General features: G+C 44.3%; 1 protein-coding gene across 5 annotated transcripts in view; it reads left to right on the top strand.

Annotated features, from left to right (window-relative positions):
- CAPN3 (calpain 3) overlaps positions 1-26,070 on the top strand; it is a 354,142-nt gene that overhangs the window by 177,011 nt on the left and 151,061 nt on the right. For 3 of the 5 annotated variants that reach the window (XM_063947834.1, XM_063947836.1, XM_063947833.1), the window contains exon 6: positions 5,362-5,493. The exons of the other annotated variants lie outside the window; for them this stretch is intronic. In XM_063947834.1, the coding sequence (XP_063803904.1) occupies positions 5,362-5,493 (132 nt within the window). The remainder of the gene's footprint in view (positions 1-5,361; positions 5,494-26,070) is intronic. 5 annotated transcript variants of the gene reach the window in all.

Below are 26,070 nucleotides of genomic sequence, written 5' to 3'. Positions count from 1 at the left end.
AAGAAAACCTTTTCTTCAGCTACATCACAGCCCTTTCGGTCTACAAAGCCCAGAAAGGCCAAGCTGTCCAACACCTTCTTTTGGGGAGGTCGGCCCAAGGCCAAGAAACCTGTGTCTGCAGGTTCCCAGGAACAGAAACCTGTTTCAGGTACACCAAAGTCCTCTGCATGACGGTGGACTGCACATCCTGGAGGTGGGGCCAGTGGGAGTGAGACTCAGGCATTTCAGTCATGTCTGGGTGTCATCAGGCCTGGACCCCTGGGTGCAAGACATTGTGTCTCAGGGGTACAGGCTGAAATTTCAAAATCTCCCTCCTCACAGATTTTTCAAGTCAGGCTTGCCAGCTCTGCTGGCAGACAGGAGTGTCCTGCAAGAAGCCATCCAGAAGTTGGTGAAGACACAGGTCATTGTGCCAGTACCACCCCATATGCAAAACAAAGGTTACTATTTGAACCTTTCCGTGGTACCGAAACCGAATGGTTCTGTCAGGCCCTTTCTGAACTTAAAATCACTAAACCCCTTTCTGATGGAGATCAAGTTCAAAATGGAGTCTCTAAGGGCTGTGATATCAGGTCTGGAGGAGAGGGAATTCCTGGTATCCCTGGATATCAAGGATGCATACCTCCGCATTCCGATTTGGCTTCCGCATCAAGCTTATCTTCGATTCGCACTGTTGGAATGTCATTGTCAGTTCCAGGCCCTACCATTTGGCCTCTCCACAGCACCGAGGGTTTTCACCAAGGTGATGGCGGAAATTATGATTCTCCTCCGCAGACAGGGGGTGAATATAATTCCATATCTGGACGATCTGTTGATAAAGGCATGATCCAAGGAGAAGCTGTTACAGTCCATAGCTCTCACGACCCAGCTTCCCAGGGAACTAGGTTGTATCCTGAATCTTCCAAAATCTCCTTTCTGGGAATAATCCTCGACATGGAAGTGCAGAGTTCCAGAGGAAAAAGCATTGGTGATACAAACAATGGTCCGGAGTGTCCTGAAGTCAACCCGGGTGTCGGTTCATCAGTGCATTTGCCTTCTGGGGAAGATGGTGGCCTCTTACGAGGCTCTGCAGTACGGGAGGTTTCACGCTCGTTCCTTCCAACTGGATCTCCTGGACAAGTGGTCAGGATCCCATCTACACATGCACCAGAGAATACGTCTGTTGCCAAAGGCCAGGATTTCACTCTTCTGGTGGCTGCAATGACCTCACCTTCTGGAGGGCCGCAGGTTCGGGATTCAGGACTGGATCCTTCTAACCATGGATGCAAGTCTCCGGGGCTGGGGCGCAGTCACTCAAGGGGAAATCTTCCAAGGAAGGTGGTCAAGTCTGGAAGATGGCCTGCCGATGAACATTCTGAAATTAAGAGCCGTCTACAACATTCTTCTCCAAGCGGCCCATCTTATGAGAAATCGGGCCGTTCAAGTGCAGTCGGACAATGTGACAACAGTGGCTTACATAAACCAACAGGGCGGAACGAAGAGCAGAGCTGCAATGTCAGAGGTAACAAAAATCATCCTCTGGGCAGAAAAACATGCATTGTCGCTGTCAGCAATCTTCATTCCGGGAGTAGACAACTGGGAAGCGGACTTCCTCAGCAGACACGATCTCCATCCAGGGGAGTGGGGTCTCCATCCAGAGGTGTTCACGGAGGTAACAGATCTTTGGGGCGTACCCCAGATCGACATGATGGCCTCTCGTCTCAACAAGAAGCTTCGGCTGTATTGTTCCAGGTCGAGGGACCCGCAAGCAGTGGCGGTGGACGCCCTAGTAACTCCGTGGGTGTTCCAGTTGGTGTACAAGTTTCCTCCACTTCCACTCCTCCCAAGAGTTCTAAAGCTCATACAAGGGTTCAAGCGATCTTCATTGCTCCAGTCTAGCCAAAAAAGGCTTGGTACGCGGATCTTCTGGATCTACTGCAAGAAGAGCCGAGGCCTCTCCCTCTTTGGGAGAACCTGCTGCAGCAGGGGCCGTTCACCTATCAAGACTTACCGCGGTTAAGTTTGATGGCATGGAAGTTGAACGCCTGATACTAGCTCAAATGGGCATTCCGAACAAGGTCATTCCTACCCTGATACAGGCTAGGAAAGGAGTAACGTCTAAACATTACCATCGAATTAGGAAAAAATATGTATCTTGGTGTGAGTCCAAGAAATTTCATGTGGTGGAGTTTCAACTGGGACAGTTTCTTCTCTTCCTACAAGCTTGTGTGGATATGGGCCTGAGGTTGGGATCTGTGAAGGTCCAGATTTCGGCCCTATCCATTTTCTTCCAGAAACAATCGGTTGCCCTCCCTGAGGTTCAGACCTTTTTGAAGGGAGTTCTGCACATCCAACCTCCCTTTGTACCGCCTACGTGGTTTTGCAGTTCCTCCAATCAGACTGGTTCGAGCCTCTACAGGAGGTTGAGGTCAAATTTCTTACATGGATGACTGTCACAATGTTGGCCTTGGCTTCTGCTAGAGGTGTGTCAGAGTTGGGGGCTTTGTTCTGTAAAAGCCCATACTTGGTCTTCCACAAAGATAGAGCTGGCTCCGGACACATCAGCAGTTTCTTCTGAAGATTATGTTGGCATTTCATATCAACCAACCTATTGTGGTGCCAGTGGCTTCTGACGCCTCAATTTCATTAAAGTCCTTGAATGTTGCACGGGCTCTGAAAATCTATGTGAAGAGGACTGCTCGTCACAGAAAATTGGACTCTCTGTTTATCCTGTATGATCCCAAGAAACTTGGGTGTCCTGCTTCCAAGCAGATGATCTCTTGCTGGATCAGGTTCACTATCCAGCATGCGTATTCTACGGCAGGATTGCCGTGTCCTATGACTGTCAAGGCCCACCCTACTTGTAAGGTGGAGTTTTCCTGGGCGGCTGCCCGGGGTTTCTCGGCATTACAACTTTGCAGAGCTGCAACTTGGTCTGGGTCGAACACGTTTGCAAAGTTCTACAAGTTTGATACTTTGGCCTCTGATGATCTGAAGTTCAGTCAATCAGTTCTGCAGTAGCCTCCACGCTCTCCCTCCCATTCTGGGAGCTTTGGTACATCCCCCATGGTACTAATGTGGACCCCAGTATCCTCTAGGACGTAAGAGAAAATAGGATTTTGGTTACCTACCGGTAAATCCTTTTCTCGTAGTCCGTAGAGGAAGCTGGATACCCGCCCAGCGTTTAGTTTTCCTGCTATCATTATTTGGTTCAGTACAACTTCGTTTTAGTTGAGTACTGCATTGTTACTTGGCAAGTAATGTTTCAGCTGTAGCTGAGTTTTCAAGCTAAGTCAGCTTGATCTGCCTTGTATGTGTGAGCTGATATTAATCTCGCCACTATCTGTGTTAAATCCTTCTCTCGAAGATGTCTGTCTCCTCTGGCACAGCTTCTAGACTGAGTCTGGTAGGAGGGGCATAGAGGGATGAGCAAGCCCACACCTCTCAAACTCTTAAAGTGCCAATGGCTCCTGGTGGACCCTTCTATAACCCATGGTACTAATGTGGACCCCAGAATCCTCTACGGACTACGAGAAAAGGATTTACCGGTAGGTAACCAAAATCCTATTTTCCCTTATGTATCCCTTGAAATTAGAGATGGTTAGTAATAAATAATAAGCTATAACTGTCAAATTGCGTATTATTCAATTACTAGAGATCATACCATGAAGTGTGCATCACTCTAGCAAGGTTCCAACATTAAAATGTGTTTAATTAGTTAAAAAAAAAGTTAGAGGTGTGGGAGCAATAATTGTTTACCAGGTATTGAGTGGTTACCCGCTGGTGCTAATTACATGCTCGTGCGACCACATGTCATGAAGTGTAATGTATTCCAGGCCTGATTCACAGATGTCTGCAGATGTATTTGCAGCTGCAAATTTGTACACAGCTAATATATGTAGCTTGTATTGAGATGTTCATAGTTTGCGTCTCTGATCCGACCCTTGCGTAGAAAGACACACCAGCTGATGTACATTATGCAAGCATCGACTTTCTGATTAATCCTGTGGTTGCACAGCATTGGCGCAGGAAGTAAGATAGTAGAGGATCACAATCACAAGTTGTCACGCCACAGAAATGATCATAACACGCCTGCATCTCTGTGACGTCGCCACTCCCGTTACGTCCCCCAAATTGTCCCTGACTGTATACTTTTTTTAATCAGGCCCTTTGCCCAATTATGTATAATAACACTGCAAAATTGTACTGACAAGTGCATAAATGTACTACTTTACTGGAGATCTTAGGGTAAATAATACATTACTAATTATAGAACAACAAACTTCACCATATTACCTGTATACTGTATATACAGTATCTCTTTTTTATATACATTATTATTAACATCATCAACTGAACCAATGCATTTATTTAAATTGAGTGCATAAATATAGAAATATATTTATAATATAGATAAAATATTTTATTCATACTAAAGTGTTCAAATGACTATTTAAAAGCACTTACTTAGATTAGTCCTGTTTATGCCAGGAGAAATATGGTAACAGAAATATATGTTCTGTAACTGTGGTATTTTGTTTTGCCCACTCTCATATTAGTTTATAGCGCTCTTGAGACCACCAATTAAAGTAGTGATAATTGTGATGCATTACTGATGCCAGCAGCTGTCCAGAAAGTAGAGGATTCCGGGAGATTTATTTTTGGTTTACTAATTCAGTACATGATGGTACACCTGCTTCTATAAATCTGTCTACACTTCAGTTGTTTTATGGTACAGCTGCCCTATGTATTCCACTAGATACCTGTTTTCAGTAGCTACTGTATGCTATTTTAGCACATTTAGGTTGATATTTAACAGAGACAGTGTAGATCACTTAAATAAATAATACTAATCCATCAATAAATGAAACATTCTTTAACAAAAAGCTAAATGAAATAAAAACATACAGTATATTGCTATTCAAGATGCAGTTTCCAATCCATGCCTTTCATGTTCTGCTGTTTATTTTGAACAAGTTAACAAGATAATAATTTAATGATTGTTCCTTTTCTATTATGGACAGTAACACATGACAATGCAGCATGCACGTGACATCAATGGGGATTATTTACTAAAATAGTGCAATGTGCACTAATGTTCTGTAACCTGTAGCAGCCAAATGTCTGTCTGTTCTGAGTTACCGCAGATTTGTTCACATTGATCAGTTTTATTACGTAAGGTCCACTTTATTACATTACTGGTAGCGTGATTTGCACTCTACTATAGTGAAAACTAAGGCCACTTTGTTTCTATTAGATCAAAAACGATCAACTACTACTACTATATTATTGCAAATATTCCGATAGTGTCCATATAGTTCACTGTTCTAGACACAGACTTTAGCTTGTCCTAATCCATGTACTTTCTGTTGCTGATGCCAGGATAAAAATGAGTTTTCCTATGGGATTTCACCCCCTTCTGATATGGGGGAATCATTAAAGAGAATGATACAAAGTGTGGGTGACATACAGCCGAATTTAGATGGAAAAGGCTTGGACCCAAATCCAGCTTTGGTTTGTATACTCCACGCATGGTATGGTGTCTTTACACATCTAGACATGAATTATGCTTTTTACTCTCATATGATCTTTTTACTTTTACTCCGAGATTTAGATATAAAAATGTTTTACTGTGTATAGCATAATCTTTCATGTTGCATCCAATAGAATCTTTGTCATTTGCATGGCTTAAAATGTCCGGTGGAGCTTGTACAGGGAAATTGTTATTAATTCTTTTGAGGCTCTCACATCCTGGCTGCAACTAGATGGCTCATTACTAAATCAGGGAAAGAGCTGGACCTATGCTATCATTAATCATTCTGAAACTCATAGCACAGGTGTAAAGGCTCTGCTATACAATAATGACCCTGCTACATATGTATAGCAACTACACAAGCCAGGACACCCAAGTGGTCACCCCTCCCTCATCATCAAATATCCATCTTCCTTTCCATCCCCAGAACTTCATCATGCTTTCACATTTGCACATTTTACATGACAGTGTAGACCAGGGGTGGAGAACCTTTTTTCTACCAAGGGCCATTTGGATATTTATAAAATCCTTCGGGGGCCATACAAAAATTATCAACTTAAAAATGAGCCTGCCCCGTCACTTGTTATACCCCATTAGATATGCCACCAGTCAGTTGTTATGCTCCATTAGATATGCCCCCTAGTAGCGACGCTTACACACACACACACACACACACACACACACACATAAAAAAAAAAAAAAAAAACAATACTCACCAGCCCCGCTCCTGCTTCCGGACCGTTGCCCTCCGCCTGGCCGCTCGATCCTCAGAACTATGGGAGAGAAGTCATGACATCTCTCCCATAACACCGCACAGCAGCACACGCACACTGCCGGAGCTCAGGACTGAGCTCCTGCCTCCGGCTGCTACTGAGGGTAAGAAGCCAGGCGCCCTCTAGTAACAAAATCTCAGCGGGTGCCCAGCTAGGTGAGCCTGTCCGGGCCGGATCAAGTGGCTCTGGGGACCTTATACGGCCCTCGGGCCTGAGGTTCCCCACCCCTGGTGTAGACTATTGTAACCTGACACTTCTAATCTTGTTATATTCATATGTATGCTCTCATATACGTGTTTATATAGACAAGAGGATCCCATTCAAATGTGTCAAAGCTTGTATCTGAATAATAAAATTTACAAGTGGTGACCTTTATTTTTTTGCAATTAGCAGTCTTAGGGCTGTAGGGAAATGAACATGTCAGTAAAAATATTTTTACAAATGTAAGTTCAGATTTTATTTTTCCATCATTACATTTTTATTGAACATATACAAAAGTAAGTTATGGGGGTACAGAAAAAGAATGGGGACAATGGAGGGGGGCAGAAACATAAATGTGATAGGGGAGACAGGTCATCCACAGGCATCAGACAAGCAATAAACTAGAAATTACAAAACATATAGATCAGATAAATTGAAAGGGGTCAGGGCTCCATGAGGTAAAACATGCAAGGGGGGAGCAACTTCATAATGGGAGAAGAGAGGGCTGTAAAGTAGGAAACCTCTCTAGTCTCCATTTCAAAATAAAATTAGGTTTTGGAAATAGCTTTCACAAATGGAGGAGGGGACGAAGATGTCCAGTGCTGAGCAATAGTGGCCAAGAGCATAACGGGCAGATTTGGGAACAGTACTGGGGTACCAATGTAGAACAGCTAAAGCGTGATCTGGGGTTTATGTGAGGCCTAAAACATCCCATATAAGGGCAAACATTTCCATCCAAAAAGGGCGTACAGCAGAACAGTCCCAAAAAACATGGAAAATGATACCATCGAAGTGACAGAAATGCCAGCAGAGTTTAGCAGTCGCAGGACATATCGTATGTCATTTAGAAGGAGTCAAATACAATCTATTTAATAGTTTAACATGCATTTTGGTATGATTATATATGGTGAAGGAAGAAAGATTAATAGATTCCCACTGTTTTAGGGTGAAGGTATGTTGAAGGTCAGTCTCCCAGTTAAGTTGAGAAGAAGACTTAATTGTGGAGACTGGGGGTGACAAAAAATCATAATAATATGGTACCATAGGAGGAAGGTCTAGTCAGTATACCTATAAACATGATCCGGGGGAGTCCGAAATGCAGGAGAGCCATACTCAATTTATCCACTCAGTGTTTAAGTTGAAAATAATAAAACCAAGTTGGGGGTCAATTAAATTTAACACAAGGGTCAGTAAATAGTAGGATGGTGGATGGAGAGAAAAGATCCGCAAGGGATTTGATACCTAGGCGTACCCGATAGGAAATGTGGAGATGGAACAATGATCTGTCTAACACCTGAGGAGAGACATTTGTAGTAGAGATGAGCGGGTTCGGTTTCTCTGAATCCGAACCCGCCAGAACTTCATGTTTTTTTTCACGGGTCCGAGCGACTCGGATCTTCCCGCCTTGCTCGGTTAACCCGAGCGCGCCCGAACGTCATCATGACGCTGTCGGATTCTCGCGAGGCTCGGATTCTATCGCGAGACTCGGATTCTATATAAGGAGCCGCGCGTCGCCGCCATTTTCACACGTGCATTGAGATTGATAGGGAGAGGACGTGGCTGGCGTCCTCTCCATTTAGATTATAAGAGACTGAGAGAGATTTACTGGAGCTGACTAGGAGGAGTACTGTTACTGTAGAAGTGTAGAGACTGAGTGGAGAGAGTTTACTAGTGAGGACAGTGCAGTTTACTTTATAATCCGTTCTCTGCCTGAAAAAAGCGATACACAGCACACAGTGACTCAGTCAGTCACATACCATATCTGTGTGCACTGCTCAGGCTCAGGCCAGTGTGCTGCATCATCTATTATCTATATATAATATTATATATATCTGTCTGACTGCTCAGCTCACACAGCTTATAATTGTGGGGGAGACTGGGGAGCACTACTGCAGTGCCAGTTATAGGTTATAGCAGGAGCCAGGAGTACATAATATATTATATAGTGAGTGACCACCAGACACACAGTGCAGTTTATTTAATATATCCGTTCTCTGCCTGAAAAAAGCGATACACACAGTGACTCAGTCAGTCACATACCATATCTGTGTGCACTGCTCAGGCTCAGGCCAGTGTGCTGCATCATCTATTATCTATATATAATATTATATATATCTGTCTGACTGCTCAGCTCACACAGCTTATAATTGTGGGGGAGACTGGGGAGCACTACTGCAGTGCCAGTTATAGGTTATAGCAGGAGCCAGGAGTACATAATATATTATATAGTGAGTGACCACCAGACACACAGTGCAGTTTATTTAATATATCCGTTCTCTGCCTGAAAAAAGCGATACACACAGTGACTCAGTCAGTCACATACCATATCTGTGTGCACTGCTCAGGCTCAGGCCAGTGTGCTGCATCATCTATTATCTATATATAATATTATATATATCTGTCTGACTGCTCAGCTCACACAGCTTATAATTGTGGGGGAGACTGGGGAGCACTACTGCAGTGCCAGTTATAGGTTATAGCAGGAGCCAGGAGTACATAATATATTATATAGTGAGTGACCACCAGACACACAGTGCAGTTTATTTAATATATCCGTTCTCTGCCTGAAAAAAGCGATACACACAGTGACTCAGTCAGTCACATACCATATCTGTGTGCACTGCTCAGGCTCAGGCCAGTGTGCTGCATCATCTATATATATTATATATCTGTCTGACTGCTCAGCTCACACAGCTTATAATTGTGGGGGAGACTGGGGAGCACTACTGCAGTGCCAGTTATAGGTTATAGCAGGAGCCAGGAGTACATATTATATTAAAATTAAACAGTGCACACTTTTGCTGCAGGAGTGCCACTGCCAGTGTGACTGACCAGTGACCTGACCACACTGACCACCAGTATAGTTAGTAGTATACTTATATTGTGATTGCCTGAAAAAGTTAAACACTCGTCGTGTGACTTCACTTGTGTGTTTTTTTTTTTTTTATTCTATAAAAATAAAACTCATTCTGCTGACAGACAGTGTCCAGCAGGTCCGTCATTATATAATATATAATATATACCTGTCCGGCTGCAGTAGTGATATATATATATTTTTTATATCATTTATCATCCAGTCGCAGCAGACACAGTACGGTAGTTCACGGCTGTGGCTACCTCTGTGTCTCTGCACTCGGCAGGCAGTCCGTCCATAATTGTAATACCACCTAACCGTGGATTTTTTTCATTCTTCTTTATACATACATAGTTACATAGACATCTTCTCTTTATCAACCAGTCTATATTAGCTGCAGACACAGTACAGTACGGTAGTTCACGGCTGTGGCTACCTCTGTGTCTGCACTCGGCAGGCAGTCCGTCCATAATTGTATACCACCTAACCGTGGTTTTTTTTCATTCTTCTTTATACATACATAGTTACATAGACATCTTCTCTTTATCAACCAGTCTATATTAGCTGCAGACACAGTACAGTACGGTAGTTCACGGCTGTGGCTACCTCTGTGTCTGCACTCGGCAGGCAGTCCGTCCATAATTGCATACCACCTAACCGTGGATTTTTTTCAGTCTTCTTTATACATACATAGTTACATAGACATCTTCTCTTTATCAACCAGTCTATATTAGCTGCAGACACAGTACAGTACGGTAGTTCACGGCTGTGGCTACCTCTGTGTCTGCAGTCGGCAGGCAGTCCATAATTGTATACTAGTATCCATCTCCATTGTTTACCTGAGGTGCCTTTTAGTTGTGCCTATTAAAATATGGAGAACAAAAATGTTGAGGTTCCAAAATTAGGGAAAGATCAAGATCCACTTCCACCTCGTGCTGAAGCTGCTGCCACTAGTCATGGCCGAGACGATGAAATGCCAGCAACGTCGTCTGCCAAGGCCGATGCCCAATGTCATAGTACAGAGCATGTCAAATCCAAAACACCAAATATCAGAAAAAAAAGGACTCCAAAACCTAAAATAAAATTGTCGGAGGAGAAGCGTAAACTTGCCAATATGCCATTTACCACACGGAGTGGCAAGGAACGGCTGAGGCCCTGGCCTATGTTCATGGCTAGTGGTTCAGCTTCACATGAGGATGGAAGCACTCAGCCTCTCGCTAGAAAAATGAAAAGACTCAAGCTGGCAAAAGCAGCACAGCAAAGAACTGTGCATTCTTCGAAATCCCAAATCCACAAGGAGAGTCCAATTGTGTCGGTTGCGATGCCTGACCTTCCCAACACTGGACGTGAAGAGCATGCGCCTTCCACCATTTGCACGCCCCCTGCAAGTGCTGGAAGGAGCACCCGCAGTCCAGTTCCTGATAGTCAGATTGAAGATGTCAGTGTTGAAGTACACCAGGATGAGGAGGATATGGGTGTTGCTGGCGCTGGGGAGGAAATTGACCAGGAGGATTCTGATGGTGAGGTGGTTTGTTTAAGTCAGGCACCCGGGGAGACACCTGTTGTCCGTGGGAGGAATATGGCCGTTGACATGCCAGGTGAAAATACCAAAAAAATCAGCTCTTCGGTGTGGAGGTATTTCACCAGAAATGCGGACAACAGGTGTCAAGCCGTGTGTTCCCTTTGTCAAGCTGTAATAAGTAGGGGTAAGGACGTTAACCACCTCGGAACATCCTCCCTTATACGTCACCTGCAGCGCATTCATAATAAGTCAGTGACAAGTTCAAAAACTTTGGGTGACAGCGGAAGCAGTCCACTGACCAGTAAATCCCTTCCTCTTGTAACCAAGCTCACGCAAACCACCCCACCAACTCCCTCAGTGTCAATTTCCTCCTTCCCCAGGAATGCCAATAGTCCTGCAGGCCATGTCACTGGCAATTCTGACGAGTCCTCTCCTGCCTGGGATTCCTCCGATGCATCCTTGCGTGTAACGCCTACTGCTGCTGGCGCTGCTGTTGTTGCCGCTGGGAGTCGATGGTCATCCCAGAGGGGAAGTCGTAAGCCCACTTGTACTACTTCCAGTAAGCAATTGACTGTTCAACAGTCCTTTGCGAGGAAGATGAAATATCACAGCAGTCATCCTACTGCAAAGCGGATAACTGAGGCCTTGGCATCCTGGGTGGTGAGAAACGTGGTTCCGGTATCCATCATTACTGCAGAGCCAACTAGAGACTTGTTGGAGGTACTGTGTCCCCGGTACCAAATACCATCTAGGTTCCATTTCTCTAGGCAGGCGATACCGAAAATGTACACAGACCTCAGAAAAAGAGTCACCAGTGTCCTAAAAAATGCAGCTGTACCCAATGTCCACTTAACCACGGACATGTGGACAAGTGGAGCAGGGCAGGGTCAGGACTATATGACTGTGACAGCCCACTGGGTAGATGTATGGACTCCCGCCGCAAGAACAGCAGCGGCGGCACCAGTAGCAGCATCTCGCAAACGCCAACTCTTTCCTAGGCAGGCTACGCTTTGTATCACCGGTTTCCAGAATACGCACACAGCTGAAAACCTCTTACGGCAACTGAGGAAGATCATCGCGGAATGGCTTACCCCAATTGGACTCTCCTGTGGATTTGTGGCATCGGACAACGCCAGCAATATTGTGTGTGCATTAAATATGGGCAAATTCCAGCACGTCCCATGTTTTGCACATACCTTGAATTTGGTGGTGCAGAATTTTTTAAAAAACGACAGGGGCGTGCAAGAGATGCTGTCGGTGGCCAGAAAAATTGCGGGACACTTTCGGCGTACAGGCACCACGTACAGAAGACTGGAGCACCACCAAAAACTACTGAACCTGCCCTGCCATCATCTGAAGCAAGAAGTGGTAACGAGGTGGAATTCAACCCTCTATATGCTTCAGAGGTTGGAGGAGCAGCAAAAGGCCATTCAAGCCTATACAATTGAGCACGATATAGGAGGTGGAATGCACCTGTCTCAAGTGCAGTGGAGAATGATTTCAACGTTGTGCAAGGTTCTGATGCCCTTTGAACTTGCCACACGTGAAGTCAGTTCAGACACTGCCAGCCTGAGTCAGGTCATTCCCCTCATCAGGCTTTTGCAGAAGAAGCTGGAGGCATTGAAGAAGGAGCTAAAAGGGAGCGATTCCGCTAGGCATGTGGGACTTGTGGATGCAGCCCTTAATTCGCTTAACAAGGATTCACGGGTGGTCAATCTGTTGAAATCAGAGCACTACATTTTGGCCACCGTGCTCGATCCTAGATTTAAAGCCTACCTTGGATCTCTCTTTCCGGCAGACACAAGTCTGCTGGGGTTGAAAGACCTGCTGGTGACAAAATTGTCAAGTCAAGCGGAACGCGACCTGTCAACATCTCCTCCTTCACATTCTCCCGCAACTGGGGGTGCGAGGAAAAGGCTCAGAATTCCGAGCCCACCCGCTGGCGGTGATGCAGGGCAGTCTGGAGCGACTGCTGATGCTGACATCTGGTCCGGACTGAAGGACCTGACAACGATTACGGACATGTCGTCTACTGTCACTGCATATGATTCTCTCAACATTGATAGAATGGTGGAGGATTATATGAGTGACCGCATCCAAGTAGGCACGTCACACAGTCCGTACTTATACTGGCAGGAAAAAGAGGCAATTTGGAGGCCCTTGCACAAACTGGCTTTATTCTACCTAAGTTGCCCTCCCACAAGTGTGTACTCCGAAAGAGTGTTTAGTGCCGCCGCTCACCTTGTCAGCAATCGGCGTACGAGGTTACATCCAGAAAATGTGGAGAAGATGATGTTCATTAAAATGAATTATAATCAATTCCTCCGCGGAGACATTGACCAGCAGCAATTGCCTCCACAAAGTACACAGGGAGCTGAGATGGTGGATTCCAGTGGGGACGAATTGATAATCTGTGAGGAGGGGGATGTACACGGTGATATATCGGAGGGTGAAGATGAGGTGGACATCTTGCCTCTGTAGAGCCAGTTTGTGCAAGGAGAGATTAATTGCTTCTTTTTTGGGGGGGGTCCAAACCAACCCGTCATATCAGTCACAGTCGTGTGGCAGACCCTGTCACTGAAATGATGGGTTGGTTAAAGTGTGCATGTCCTGTTTTGTTTATACAACATAAGGGTGGGTGGGAGGGCCCAAGGACAATTCCATCTTGCACCTCTTTTTTCTTTTCTTTTTCTTTGCATCATGTGCTGATTGGGGAGGGTTTTTTGGAAGGGACATCCTGCGTGACACTGCAGTGCCACTCCTAGATGGGCCCGGTGTTTGTGTCGGCCACTAGGGTCGCTAATCTTACTCACACAGCTACCTCATTGCGCCTCTTTTTTTCTTTGCGTCATGTGCTGTTTGGGGAGGGTTTTTTGGAAGGGCCATCCTGCGTGACACTGCAGTGCCACTCCTAGATGGGCCCGGTGTTTGTGTCGGCCACTAGGGTCGCTAATCTTACTCACACAGCTACCTCATTGCGCCTCTTTTTTTCTTTGCGTCATGTGCTGTTTGGGGAGGGTTTTTTGGAAGGGCCATCCTGCGTGACACTGCAGTGCCACTCCTAGATGGGCCCGGTGTTTGTGTCGGCCACTAGGGTCGCTAATCTTACTCACACAGCTACCTCATTGCGCCTCTTTTTTTCTTTGCGTCATGTGCTGTTTGGGGAGGGTTTTTTGGAAGGGCCATCCTGCGTGACACTGCAGTGCCACTCCTAGATGGGCCCGGTGTTTGTGTCGGCCACTAGGGTCGCTAATCTTACTCACACAGCTACCTCATTGCGCCTCTTTTTTTCTTTGCGTCATGTGCTGTTTGGGGAGGGTTTTTTGGAAGGGACATCCTGCGTGACACTGCAGTGCCACTCCTAGATGGGCCCGGTGTTTGTGTCGGCCACTAGGGTCGCTTATCTTACTCACACAGCGACCTCGGTGCAAATTTTAGGACTAAAAATAATATTGTGAGGTGTGAGGTATTCAGAATAGACTGAAAATGAGTGTAAATTATGGTTTTTGAGGTTAATAATACTTTGGGATCAAAATGACCCCCAAATTCTATGATTTAAGCTGTTTTTTAGTGTTTTTTGAAAAAAACACCCGAATCCAAAACACACCCGAATCCGACAAAAAAAATTCGGTGAGGTTTTGCCAAAACGCGTTCGAACCCAAAACACGGCCGCGGAACCGAACCCAAAACCAAAACACAAAACCCGAAAAATTTCAGGCGCTCATCTCTAATTTGTAGTAGGGACGGTAAGGTTAAAATAGGTTGAATGCTTAAAATCCCAAACTCTTAGGACATCAAGAACAGCTGTAGCGAACAATTGGAGTTGTGGGTGGAGCTGCTGGGGTAACTAAAGGAGGTCAAAGATAGGTAAACCTTGAAGGAGGGCACATTCCAGATCCACCCAAGGCTTAGAGTGAGGGGGGAAGAAAGCAGTCACATAATTGGGAGAACAGGGTAGCCTCAGATTGGGAAGGGTGAAACCCCCCTGTGGTTTGATGTGAATCATAAAAGCTTAAGCCAGTGTGGGGGTCTTACATTTCCACACATAATAAAGCATCAATCTCCTCATCTCTATTTACAAAGACCTGCATAAGGGATAGCATGAAATAAGTACATCAACTTTGGCAACATCATCATCTTAAATGCCGCTAGTAGACTCTACCAAGAGACCTCGTGATTCATCCATACAGTGGCTAAGGACATCAGCTGAGTAAGTAAGGGGACATAATTAACATTATGAACATCCTGAATGTTAGAAAAAAATGGAGATTCCCAAATATAACAAAGAGGATTTCTTCCAAGTGAAAGGAAAATGTTTTTTCAAAGACTGAAGAAACAAAGGGGTATATTGATAGGAAGAGCATAATATTTGTTGGCGTTTAATTGTTAGTATGAAGCAGTACTATAACTATCCAAAATAGCATAGAGGGAAATCAACAAGGTCTCCGGGTTGGTGACAAATATTATTACAATAAAGAGACACAATTTGTGGTAGATATTACAGACTGAAAGCCTGGGAACCGCTAAGGATAAACGGATAATTTGGGCAAGGGAGTTCAATGGCACCCCTGTCTAGTGAAATTCAAAATTGTTTTAAGTTCAGATTTAATAGTATTTTGAGAAGCAGAAGATTATTAATTCTAAACTTTTGTTAACAATAAATCTTTCTGATTCCTGATTTAGGAGTCTATTTACTAAGCCTTGGAGAGAGATAAAACCAATCAGCTCCTAACTATAATGTTAACTGTATCATGGCAGTTAAGAGCTGATAGGCTAATACATTACTATTATTACCAACAACCAGTGGCAGATTTTACCTATGGGCTGCAGGAATCCGCCGCTCAGCTCAGTGCTACCTGTCAGTCACAGCAGGGCCGAAACTAGGATTTTCGTCACCCGGGGCTAGACAGTAATTTGTCGCCCGCCTGTCAGACTAAAATAAATAGATTATCAAACATTTTGAAAAAAATGGGATAATATTGGACAATATTCCCCTTTATGCCTCAAATGTCTTATGCGTCACATGCTCTCCCCCCCCCCCCCCCCCCCAACAGTGCAGTGTGTTCCTTTGTGTGTCCCCATACATTGCACTATATCATAACACACACTTCATCACTGCACTACATTCCCCTATCCACTGCACTACTATACTACATCCCCTACACAGTGAACTACATCACTACACTACATGATATATATGCTTCACCACATCAGTGCACTACATGCCCCTATATACTGCAATACATTACTACACTACATACATCACTACACTACATCCCCCTATAAGCTACACCAAATCCCCCCATCTGGGAGGCAAAGCGGAGGTTGATACTGCTAACTGGGAGCACAGTATCGATAATAAAGTCTGTCTTTAAACTCACCACAAAGCTGCTGTAGTGATACTTGTGAGATTTGGAGGTTATCCAGGCTCTAATTTTGCACTGTCAAGTGGATAGCTAGCAAAGTGAACCTTTGATTTCTGTAACATCGGGGACTGCACCTGTTAACAAGCATAAGCCTGGGGCAGTGTGTCAATCTCAATATGGTGTAGCCGGCAGCTTGTTATCATTTGGAGCTGGGCAGGCAGCCAGGATCATAGCCTACTGAATAACACAGCACCAACAGCTCATTTCCATAGCTTATACAGTGCACCACGCGCTAATCACAGCACTGCATGGCAAAGAAGAGAGTTTAAGACAGTAGCTGGCATAGGAGAGATCCCAGGTACTGGAGCTCACCTGCACAGTGTCGGAGCCAGCTCCGGGCAGACAGGTGGGTCAGAGACACTGCCCCGGGAGCCATCTGCTGTCTCACTGGAGCAGCACAGCACTGCCGGTAAAAAAAAGAAAAGAAAAACCTGCTCCTCTGTAACTCCTCAGTGACCCCTCAAATCCGGCACCCGGGGCGCATGCCCCCTTAGCCCCTCCTAGTTACGGCCCTGGTCACAGACACACAAGGCAGTACCACTGGGAGGTCTTTCTGCCCTCTGGGGATGCCAGACTGGGCTGAGATAAGAAGAAAGCTGGCTTTCCTATAGGAAGACACTCCATGCCTTTGGCGTAGCCCAATCCGGCTTCTATGGGTTGCAGCTAAAATCACAGAATTTGCTGGGTGTTTTTGTTCCTGCAGTATTATTAACCTCAATAACATTAATTTCCACTAATTTACAGTCTATTTTGAACACATTCACAGACTATTAATTCATCCCTGTTGGAATCCACCATCACAGGTCCCTCTGAACTTTTATAGGCAATTGCTGGTAAAGGTCTTCCTCAAGGAATTTGTAATTTATTTTGATGAACATAATTTTTTCCACATTTTGGGGAAGTAACCTCCTACGCTGATCGCTGACAAGATTCCCGGCTACGCTACAAACTGGAGTGTGGGCAACTTAAGTAAAATAAAGCCAGTTTGTGCAAGGGCCTTCAAATTGCCTCCTTTTCCTGACAGTATTGAAACAGACTGTCTGACGCCTATTTGGATCACTGAAATAGTCACCAACCATTCTTTCAATGGCAACAACATCATATGCAGTGTCAGTAATTGTAGGCAGCTCCTTCAGTCTGGACCAGATGTCAAAAGTTGTTCCTGACTGATCTGCATCATCTTTGGAAAAAAAAAAATTTCCTCGCAACCGCAGTTGCTGGAGAAAAGGAAGGAGGAGATGTTGCCGTGTCATGTTCCGCTTGAGCAGACAGTTTTCTCACCAACAGCTCTGCATCACTGCATATTTGTGCCCATTGAAAAGACACAACATATGACTTAAACCTAAGATCAAGTACAGTCGCCAAAATATAGTGATCTGATTTCAAGAGATTGACGACCCTTGAATCCTGGCAAAGCAAATGATCTACAAGTCAAATATTCTTACCGGAATCGCTCCATTTTAGCTCCTCGTTCACTTACTCCAGCCACTTTTGCAAAATTCTGATAAGGGGAATGACCTTACTCAAGCTGGCAGTGTCCGAACAAACTTCACATGTGCATTCCCGCTCCTTTTCCTATGTCATAGGTGGATGTGTAGGCTTGAATGGCCTTTTGCTGCTCCTCCATCCACTGAAGCATATAAAGGGTAAAATTTCCACCTTGTTACTGCCTCCTGCTTCAGATGATGGCAGGGCAAATTCAAGAATGTTTGCTGGCACTCCAGTCTTCAAAATGCAGTTGCTGAATGTCAAAAATTTTCACAAATTTTTTGGCTCACCGACAGCATCTCCTGCACGTCCCTGTCATTAAAAAAGAATTCTGCACCACCAAATTAATTGTGTGAGCAAAACATGGGACATGATGGAATTGGCCCAGATGTAATGCTCTCACAATATTGGTGGCATTGTCAGATATCAGAAATCCTGGGAAGAGTCCAAGCGGGGTAAGCCATTGTGCAATGATTTTCCTGAGTTTTTCTAAGAGATTCTCAGCAGTGTGCCTCTTACTGAAACCAGTGAGTTTGCATTTGTGAGATGCTGCTGTTGGTGCTGTGGAAGGAACTACATCTACCCAGTGGGCTGTCACAGTCATATAGTCTTTAGTTTGGCCTATTCCACTTGTCCACATATCCGTGGTTAAGGGGACAGTGGGTACAACGGCATTTCTGAGGACACTAATAACACTTTTTAAATGTCCTTGTACAGGTTGGGAATTGCTTGTCTAGTGAAGGGGAATCTAGACTGGATTTGGTAACGAGGATACAGTACGTCAATCAACTGTCTTAATCCCACTGCACTAATGGCGGTTACTGGATGCACATCTAACATGAGCATAGTTGCTAGAGCCTCAGTAATCCGCTTTGCAACGGGGTGACTGCTGTCATACTTCATCTTCCTTGCAAAGGATTGATGAACAGTCAATTGTTTTGCTAAACTACAAGAGGTCTGCCTGGACCCCTTCTGAAAGAAGATCGACTCTCAGCAGCATCGGTAGCAGCAGTAGGCATAGCACTCAAGGATCCTCTGGAGGAATTAGATACATGAATACTTCGGTTACGTTCTTATCTGAAGTTTCTGAATCATGTGATGTATGCGCTGCAAGTGACTTAGCAGGGAGGAGGTTCCTAGGTGGTTACGGTCCCTACCTCTACTTACAACGGCTTTACAAAGGCTACAGATGGCTACACAGTATTGCCCGGGTGTGGGGAGAAATACTTCCACACAGGTGGATTTTTTTGTCTTTTGCCCAGGCATGACAATGGGCTTTTTCATAACAGGGGGAACAACTATCTCCACTGGAGCCTTCTTTAAACAAACCACATCCCCATCATCAAAATCCTCATCATCAACATTCTCATTAGTGCCAGCGACACCAATATCCTCGTCATCCTGGTCTACTTCTACAGTGACATCCTCAATCTCAATGTCATCACGTTGACAGGCGCTGCTCCTCCCAACACTTGCAAAGGGCGTGCAAATGGTGGAAGGAGCCTCCTCTTCCCGTACAGTATTGGAAAGGTCAGGCTTATACATCCCAACTGCTGACACACTTGGACTCTCCTTGGAGATTGGTGATATTTCTGAACGCACGGTTGGTTCCTGTGCTTTAACAAGTTTCATTTTTTATCTCTTCTACAGGGAGGAGGGATTACATGATCACTATAAGTTGCAGAACTACCAGTCATAAACTTTCCTTGCCACTTCGTGTAGTGAATGGCATATTGCCTATTTTACGCTTCTCGTCAGCTAACTTTACTTCTTTTTTTTCAATTATCACCATAAAATATTGCTTCTTTGATTTTACATGCCCTCTATGCCATTGGGCATCGATCTTAGCATATGACGTTGACAGACTTGCATTGTCATGACTAGTGGCAGCGGCTTCAGCACTAGTAGTAGAAAGTAGTTCCTGATCTTTCATTGTTTGTCCTCTGTTTCTATCAACATGAAGTGGGGTACAGCAACAGTGTTGCAGAAATAAGTCAGAAATATATATTATTACACACTACAGTTTGGATTCACCAACAGTGTTGCATAAATGAGTCAGAAATATGTTGTTGTTTTTATTATCACACACCAGCGTGTACAGTGTCGCACAAATGAGTCAGAAACATATATTATTACACACCGTGGATTAGCTTCTCCGACAGTGTCACAAAAATGAGTCAGAAATATGTTTTCTTTTTTTATATCACACATTGTGGTTACAGTGATTCACAAATGAGTCAGAAATATTTATATATTTTTTATATCACACATTGCAGTTACAGTGTTGCACAAATGACTCAGAACTATATACAGGTTGAGTATCCCTTATCCAAAATGCTTGGGACCAGAGGTATTTTGGATATGGGATTTTTCCGTATTTTGGAATAATTGCATACCATAATGAGATATCATGGTGATGGGACCTAAATCTAAGCACAGAATACATTTATGTTACATATACACCTTATACACACAGCCTGAAGGTCATTTTAGAGAATATTTTTTATAACTTTGTGTATTAAACAAAGTGTGCCTACATTCACACAATTCATTTATGTTTCATATACACCTTATACACACAGCCTGAAGGTCATTTAATACAATATTTTTAATAACTTTGTGTATTAAACAAAGTTTGTGTACATTGAGCCATCAAAAAACAAAGGTTTCACTATCTCAGTCTCATTCAAAAAAAGTCCGTATTTCGGAATATTCCGTATTTCGGAATATTTGGATATGGGATGCTCAACCTGTATACTGCTCAAAAAAATAAAGGGAGCACTAAAATAACACATCCTAGATCTGAATGAATGAAATATTCTTATTAAATACTTTGTTCTTTACATAGTTGAATGTGCTGACAGCAAAATCACACAAAAATTATCAATGGAAACAAAATTTATTAACCCATGGAGGTCTGGATTTGGAGTCACACTCAAAATTAAAGTGGAAAAACACACTACAGGCTGATCCATCTTTGATGTAATGTCCTTAAAACAAGTCAAAATGAGGCTCAGTAGTGTGTGTGGCCTCCACGTGACTGTATGACCTCCCTACAATGCATGGGCATGCTCCTGATGAGGTGGCGGATGGTCTCCTGAGGGATCTCCTCCCAGACCTGGACTAAAGCATCCGCCAACTCCTGGACAGTCTGTGGTGCAACGTGGCATTGGTGGATGGAGCGAGACATGATGTCCCAGATGTGCTCAATTGGATTCAGGTCTGGGAGGAGTCCATAGCATCAATGCCTTTGTCTTGCAGGAACTGCTGACACACTCCAGCCACATGAGGACTAGCATTGTCTTGCATTAGGAGGAACCCAGGGCCAACCGCACCAGCATATGGTCTCACAAGGATCTCATCTCAGTACCTAATAGCAGCCAGGCTACCTCTGGCGAGCACATGGAGGGCTGTGTGGCCCCCCAAAGAAATGCCACCCCACACCATTACTGTCCCACTGCCAAACCGGTCATGCTGGAGGATGTTGCAGGCAGCAGAATGTTCTCCTTGGCATCTCCAGACTCTGTCACATCTGTCACATGTGCTCAGTGAGAACCTGCTTTCATCTGTGAAGAGCACAGGGCGCCAGTGGCGAATTTGCCAATCTTGGTGTTCTCTGGCAAATGCCAAACATCCTGCACGGTGTTGGGCTCTAAGCACAACCCCCACCTGTGGACGTCGGGCCCTCATACCACCCTCATGGAGTCTGTTTCTGATCATTTGAGTAGACACATGCACATTTGTGGCTTGCTGGAGGTCATTTTGCAGGGCTCTGGCAGTGCTCCTCCTGTTCCTCCTTGCACAAAGGCGGAGGTAGCGATCCTGCTGCTGGGTTGTTGCCCTCCTACGGCCTCCTCCACGTCTCCTGATGTACTGGCCTGCCTCCTGGTAGCGCCTCCATGCTCTACACACTACGCTGACAGACACAGCAAAACTTCTTGCCACAGCTCGCATTGATGTGCCATCCTGGATGAGCTGCACTACCTGAGCCACTTGTGTGGGTTGTAGACTCCTCCGTCACTAGAGTGAAAGCACCGCCAGCTTTCAAAAGTGACCTAAACATCAGCCAGAAAGCATAGGAGCTGAGAAGTGGTCTGTGGTCACCACCTGCAGAACAACTCCTTTATTGGGGTGTCTTGCTAATTGCCTATAAATTCCACCTGTTGTCTATTCCATTTGCACAACAGCATGTGAAACTGATTGTCAATCAGTGTTGCTTCCTAAGTGGACAGTTTGACTTCACAGAAGTGTGATTGACTTGGGGTTACATTGTGTTGTTTAAGTGTTCACTTTATTTTTTTGAGCAGTGTATATATATATATATATATATATATATATTTCAAAAAAAGCTGGCACTCACCCCAAATATATTGCTCCGGTGCCCTCTGGAATGGTAAATATAGGCAAAAAGTGGAAACATGCAGCGGCACTCAGAGACTGATCCCAAAAGTTAAAGTGCAAAAGTAGATTTTTTTAATCCATGAAAAGCAGCAATACAAAAGGTGACCAACGTTTCGGGGCGCTAACGCCCCTTTGTATCACCTTGACAAAGGGGCGTTAGCGCCCCGAAACGTTGGTCACCTTTTGTGTTGCTGCTTTTAGCTTCACCAACAGTGTTGCACAAATGAGTCAGAAATATATATTATTACACACTGTGGTTTAGCTTCACTGAGAGTGTCACACAAATGAGTCAGAATTATGTATTATTTTATTACACACACTGTAGTTATAGTGTTGCACAAATGAGTCAGAAATATTTATATTATTTTTTATATCACACACTGCAGTTACAGTGTTGAACAAATGAGTCAGAAATATATATCAGTACACGCTGTGGTTTAGCTTCACTGACAGTGTTGCACAAATGAGTCAGAAATAAGTATTTTTTATATCACACACCAGCGGTTACTGTGTTGCACAAATGAGTCAGAAATATATATTATTACACACTGCAGTTTAGCTTCACTGACAATGTCACACAAATGAGTCAGAATTATGTTTTTTTTATATTTCACACACTGCGGTTACAGAGTCACACAAATGAGTCAGAAATATATATTACACACCATGGTTTAGCTTCACAGACAGTGTCGCACAAATGAGTCAGAAATATATATTATTTTTTATATCACACACCTGTGGTTACAGTGTTGCACAAAGGACTCAGACATTTATATTATTACACACTACAGTTTAGCTTCACCAACAGTGTTGCACAAATGAGTCAGAAATATGCATTATTATTTTTATATCACACACTGCACCCCTGGAGGACACAGCCCTTGATGGACAGATAGAGCAGCTCCTTTCAGTCAGACAGCCCCAGTTAATGGAAAGAGCATTCCTGAAGTAGCCCCTAGTGTACACCAGAGTACCACAGCAGCCCCTTAATTCCGACAGCCCCTTAAAGAATAGCACAGGATTGACAGGTAGCACATGTACACTGTACAGCCCAAGTTTATGAACACCCAAAGCACCCATTTATGGACAGAGCACCCCTGCAGCAACCCCTTGTGTACACTAGAGTACCACACAGCCCCTTCCTGAAGTTGAGACAGCCCCTTAAACAATAGCACACAGCATAGCACTGACAGTCAGCACATGTACACTGTACAGCCCCATTTTATGGACACCCAAAGCTCCCATTTTATGCAGCATCCCCTTGTATATACCAGAGTAACACAGCAGCCCCTTCCTTAAGTTCATACAGCCCCTTAAGCAATAGCACACAATACAGCATAGCACTGACAGGCAGCACATGTACACTGTTCAATCTCCAATGCTGGAGTGAAGATGGTGCCGATGCTTGGGGACTTATATAGTATCCAAAACCCACGAGAATCTGATAGCAGGATGATGATGTTTTGTCTCGCTTTTGGATCCGAAGCTGTTGGGAAAACCTGAGCCGGACTCGGATCCCGGCTCGAATCTCAATGTTCGGGTGGGTACGGTTCTCTTATCTCTACTTTACAAGCATCAAAAATATACAAAGGTTTAGTATTACAGCAAGAAGAAAAGAAACTGAAAAACAATGAACATAGTGAACAAAACAGGCACAATTAACTTAATGCAGGGTTGGTGCAGCCAATTTGGTTAATAAATTCCACCTTTTACCTAAATCACCCATGAAAGGAACCAGGTGAGCCAGACATTTTGTATGCGCTTAATGTCAAATCATTTATTTGTATTCAAAATATTACATTAATTTATATGAAGTTCTTTTTACCAACAACTAATGCTTTATGCCACCTTTGTTAGATTTTAGGTGACAGTATTGGCAACATATTTTCCACTCTGCCTAATGCTGGGCATACTGTATATTATACAATCAATTATCTGGTGAATCCACCAGATATTGGCAAATTGGCCAGGTAACTGTACAGTGTATTTGTGTGACTGAACACAAATTATTGGTATGGCAGACATGCCAAATCATCCAGCAAGTCTGTTAAGCTGGGTACACATTGGCAGATATATCTGAGGTTCAAACGATCTGCAGATATAACTCGATGGTGGTCGTTCATACACACAGAAAGATGCACCAATATATCTTAAGGTGCATACACACTAGCCGATATATCGGCCGTTCTATTGAGCAGCTGATATATTGCAAGTCCATCGGCCAGTGTGTATGAGAGATATGTCTGTGAATGCTGTCGTTCACAGACATATTGCATCGGCCCTGTAGCACAGCCGACGGCTAATATATCTAACGATATATTGGCACATTGTACTGTGTGTACGGGTGGTCAGCCAACCACCCGTACACTTGCTGCAGACGCCGGCGGTGATTGACAGCACAACTGGGCGGGTGCATGTAAATGCACTCCCAGTTCGTGACATCAGTCTCGACGGATCGGGCAGTGTGTATGAACAACACACTGCCCCGGTCCGTCTGTAGATATATCTGCAGATTAATTCATCTGCAGATACTGTATATCTACAAGTGTGTATCCAGCATTAAAGATATATCTGCTGTTCAGTCGATCTGCAACTATAATGTATATGCAGATGGTGGTTGTTTATACACATAGATAAGATGCAATAATATGCCTGGCCACATATATTGCCCATCTGCTGTGCTGTACAGCAAATACAGTATATCTGTGAAAGACGTCGTTCACAGACATATTGCTTGTACACACCTGCAGATCAGCAAAAGATATATTGGCTGATCAATTGATTGGCCAATATATCTGCCAGTGTGAACCCAGCATTAGAAATTGGTCAGTGCCATCTGGTAGTGTATGTATTGTATCGGCCAACTGCCCATGATTTCCTCTGTTCCTTCAGAGGGGAGGAACGGAGTCCTTTTTCCTCCGTAGGGGAGGAACACAGATATTGTAGTCATACACTATAAGATATAACACAGGGTATGGCCACGATATTTGATGGTTACAGCTTATCAGATAAAGGACATGATGTACTAAAATAAAAATGCAGCCAAAACTCAGAAAACTGCCGGTGCCTAATAGAAGCCTGTTGTCTTCTTATCTCATTCTTCCTAAAGGGATACCCCCAGCAGTGGCGGCTCCTACCTTTTTAGAGGAGGAGGTTTGCTGCGGGTCTCTCCCTCCTTGTCCCCACCGTAACAGCCGCCTGGGTCCCGGCACCTGTGCTATGTACAGTTCACAGACGCCAGATCCCGGTGCATTCACAGTAAGGGCAACGGTACTGCACATGCGCGAAACCACAGCTGCTATGGTCTGCATCGGCTGCAGCCCATAGAAGCCAACTAGGGCTGATGAGGCAGAGAGCTAGCTTCCTACAGAAAGCTAGCTCTCTGCCTACTGCAGCCCAGTCTGGCAGTCCCGGAGGGAGGAAACACCTCCCAATGGAACTGCCAGTAGTGTCTGTGACTGGTAGGTAAGACTTCCAATAGGAAGTCACTGCCAGTCACAGTGAAGCCAGTGCAGTCTCGTAGACTGCATCTGGCTACACTGTCAGTGAGCTAAGTGGCGGATTTTACTGGTGGGGCTACAGTCCTGCAGTCCATAGGTAAAAGCCACCCCTGTTCCCCAGTGTCCCCTGTGATGCACGAGCCACTTTATTTCTGTTAATGGGAGAGTTATCTTTTTGCAATTCTAATTGCAATTCTTGATATATACTAACACTGATACTGTATGTTCTCAATACATGGCGGAATGTACCACATCCAAAACGCATAGTACATTGAAGTAGAGGGATAAGTTTATTAAAATGTCTAAATACAAAAACCACGTTGTAGCTATCATTTTCTAGCCTGTACTACATAAATGATAGCTAAAATAGTAGTGGTTGCTATGAGCAACACA

Source organism: Pseudophryne corroboree, chromosome 12 (assembly GCF_028390025.1).
Source record: "Pseudophryne corroboree isolate aPseCor3 chromosome 12, aPseCor3.hap2, whole genome shotgun sequence".
Taxonomy (NCBI): Eukaryota; Metazoa; Chordata; class Amphibia; order Anura; family Myobatrachidae; genus Pseudophryne; species Pseudophryne corroboree.
This window is presented reverse-complemented; position numbering and strand designations above follow the sequence as displayed.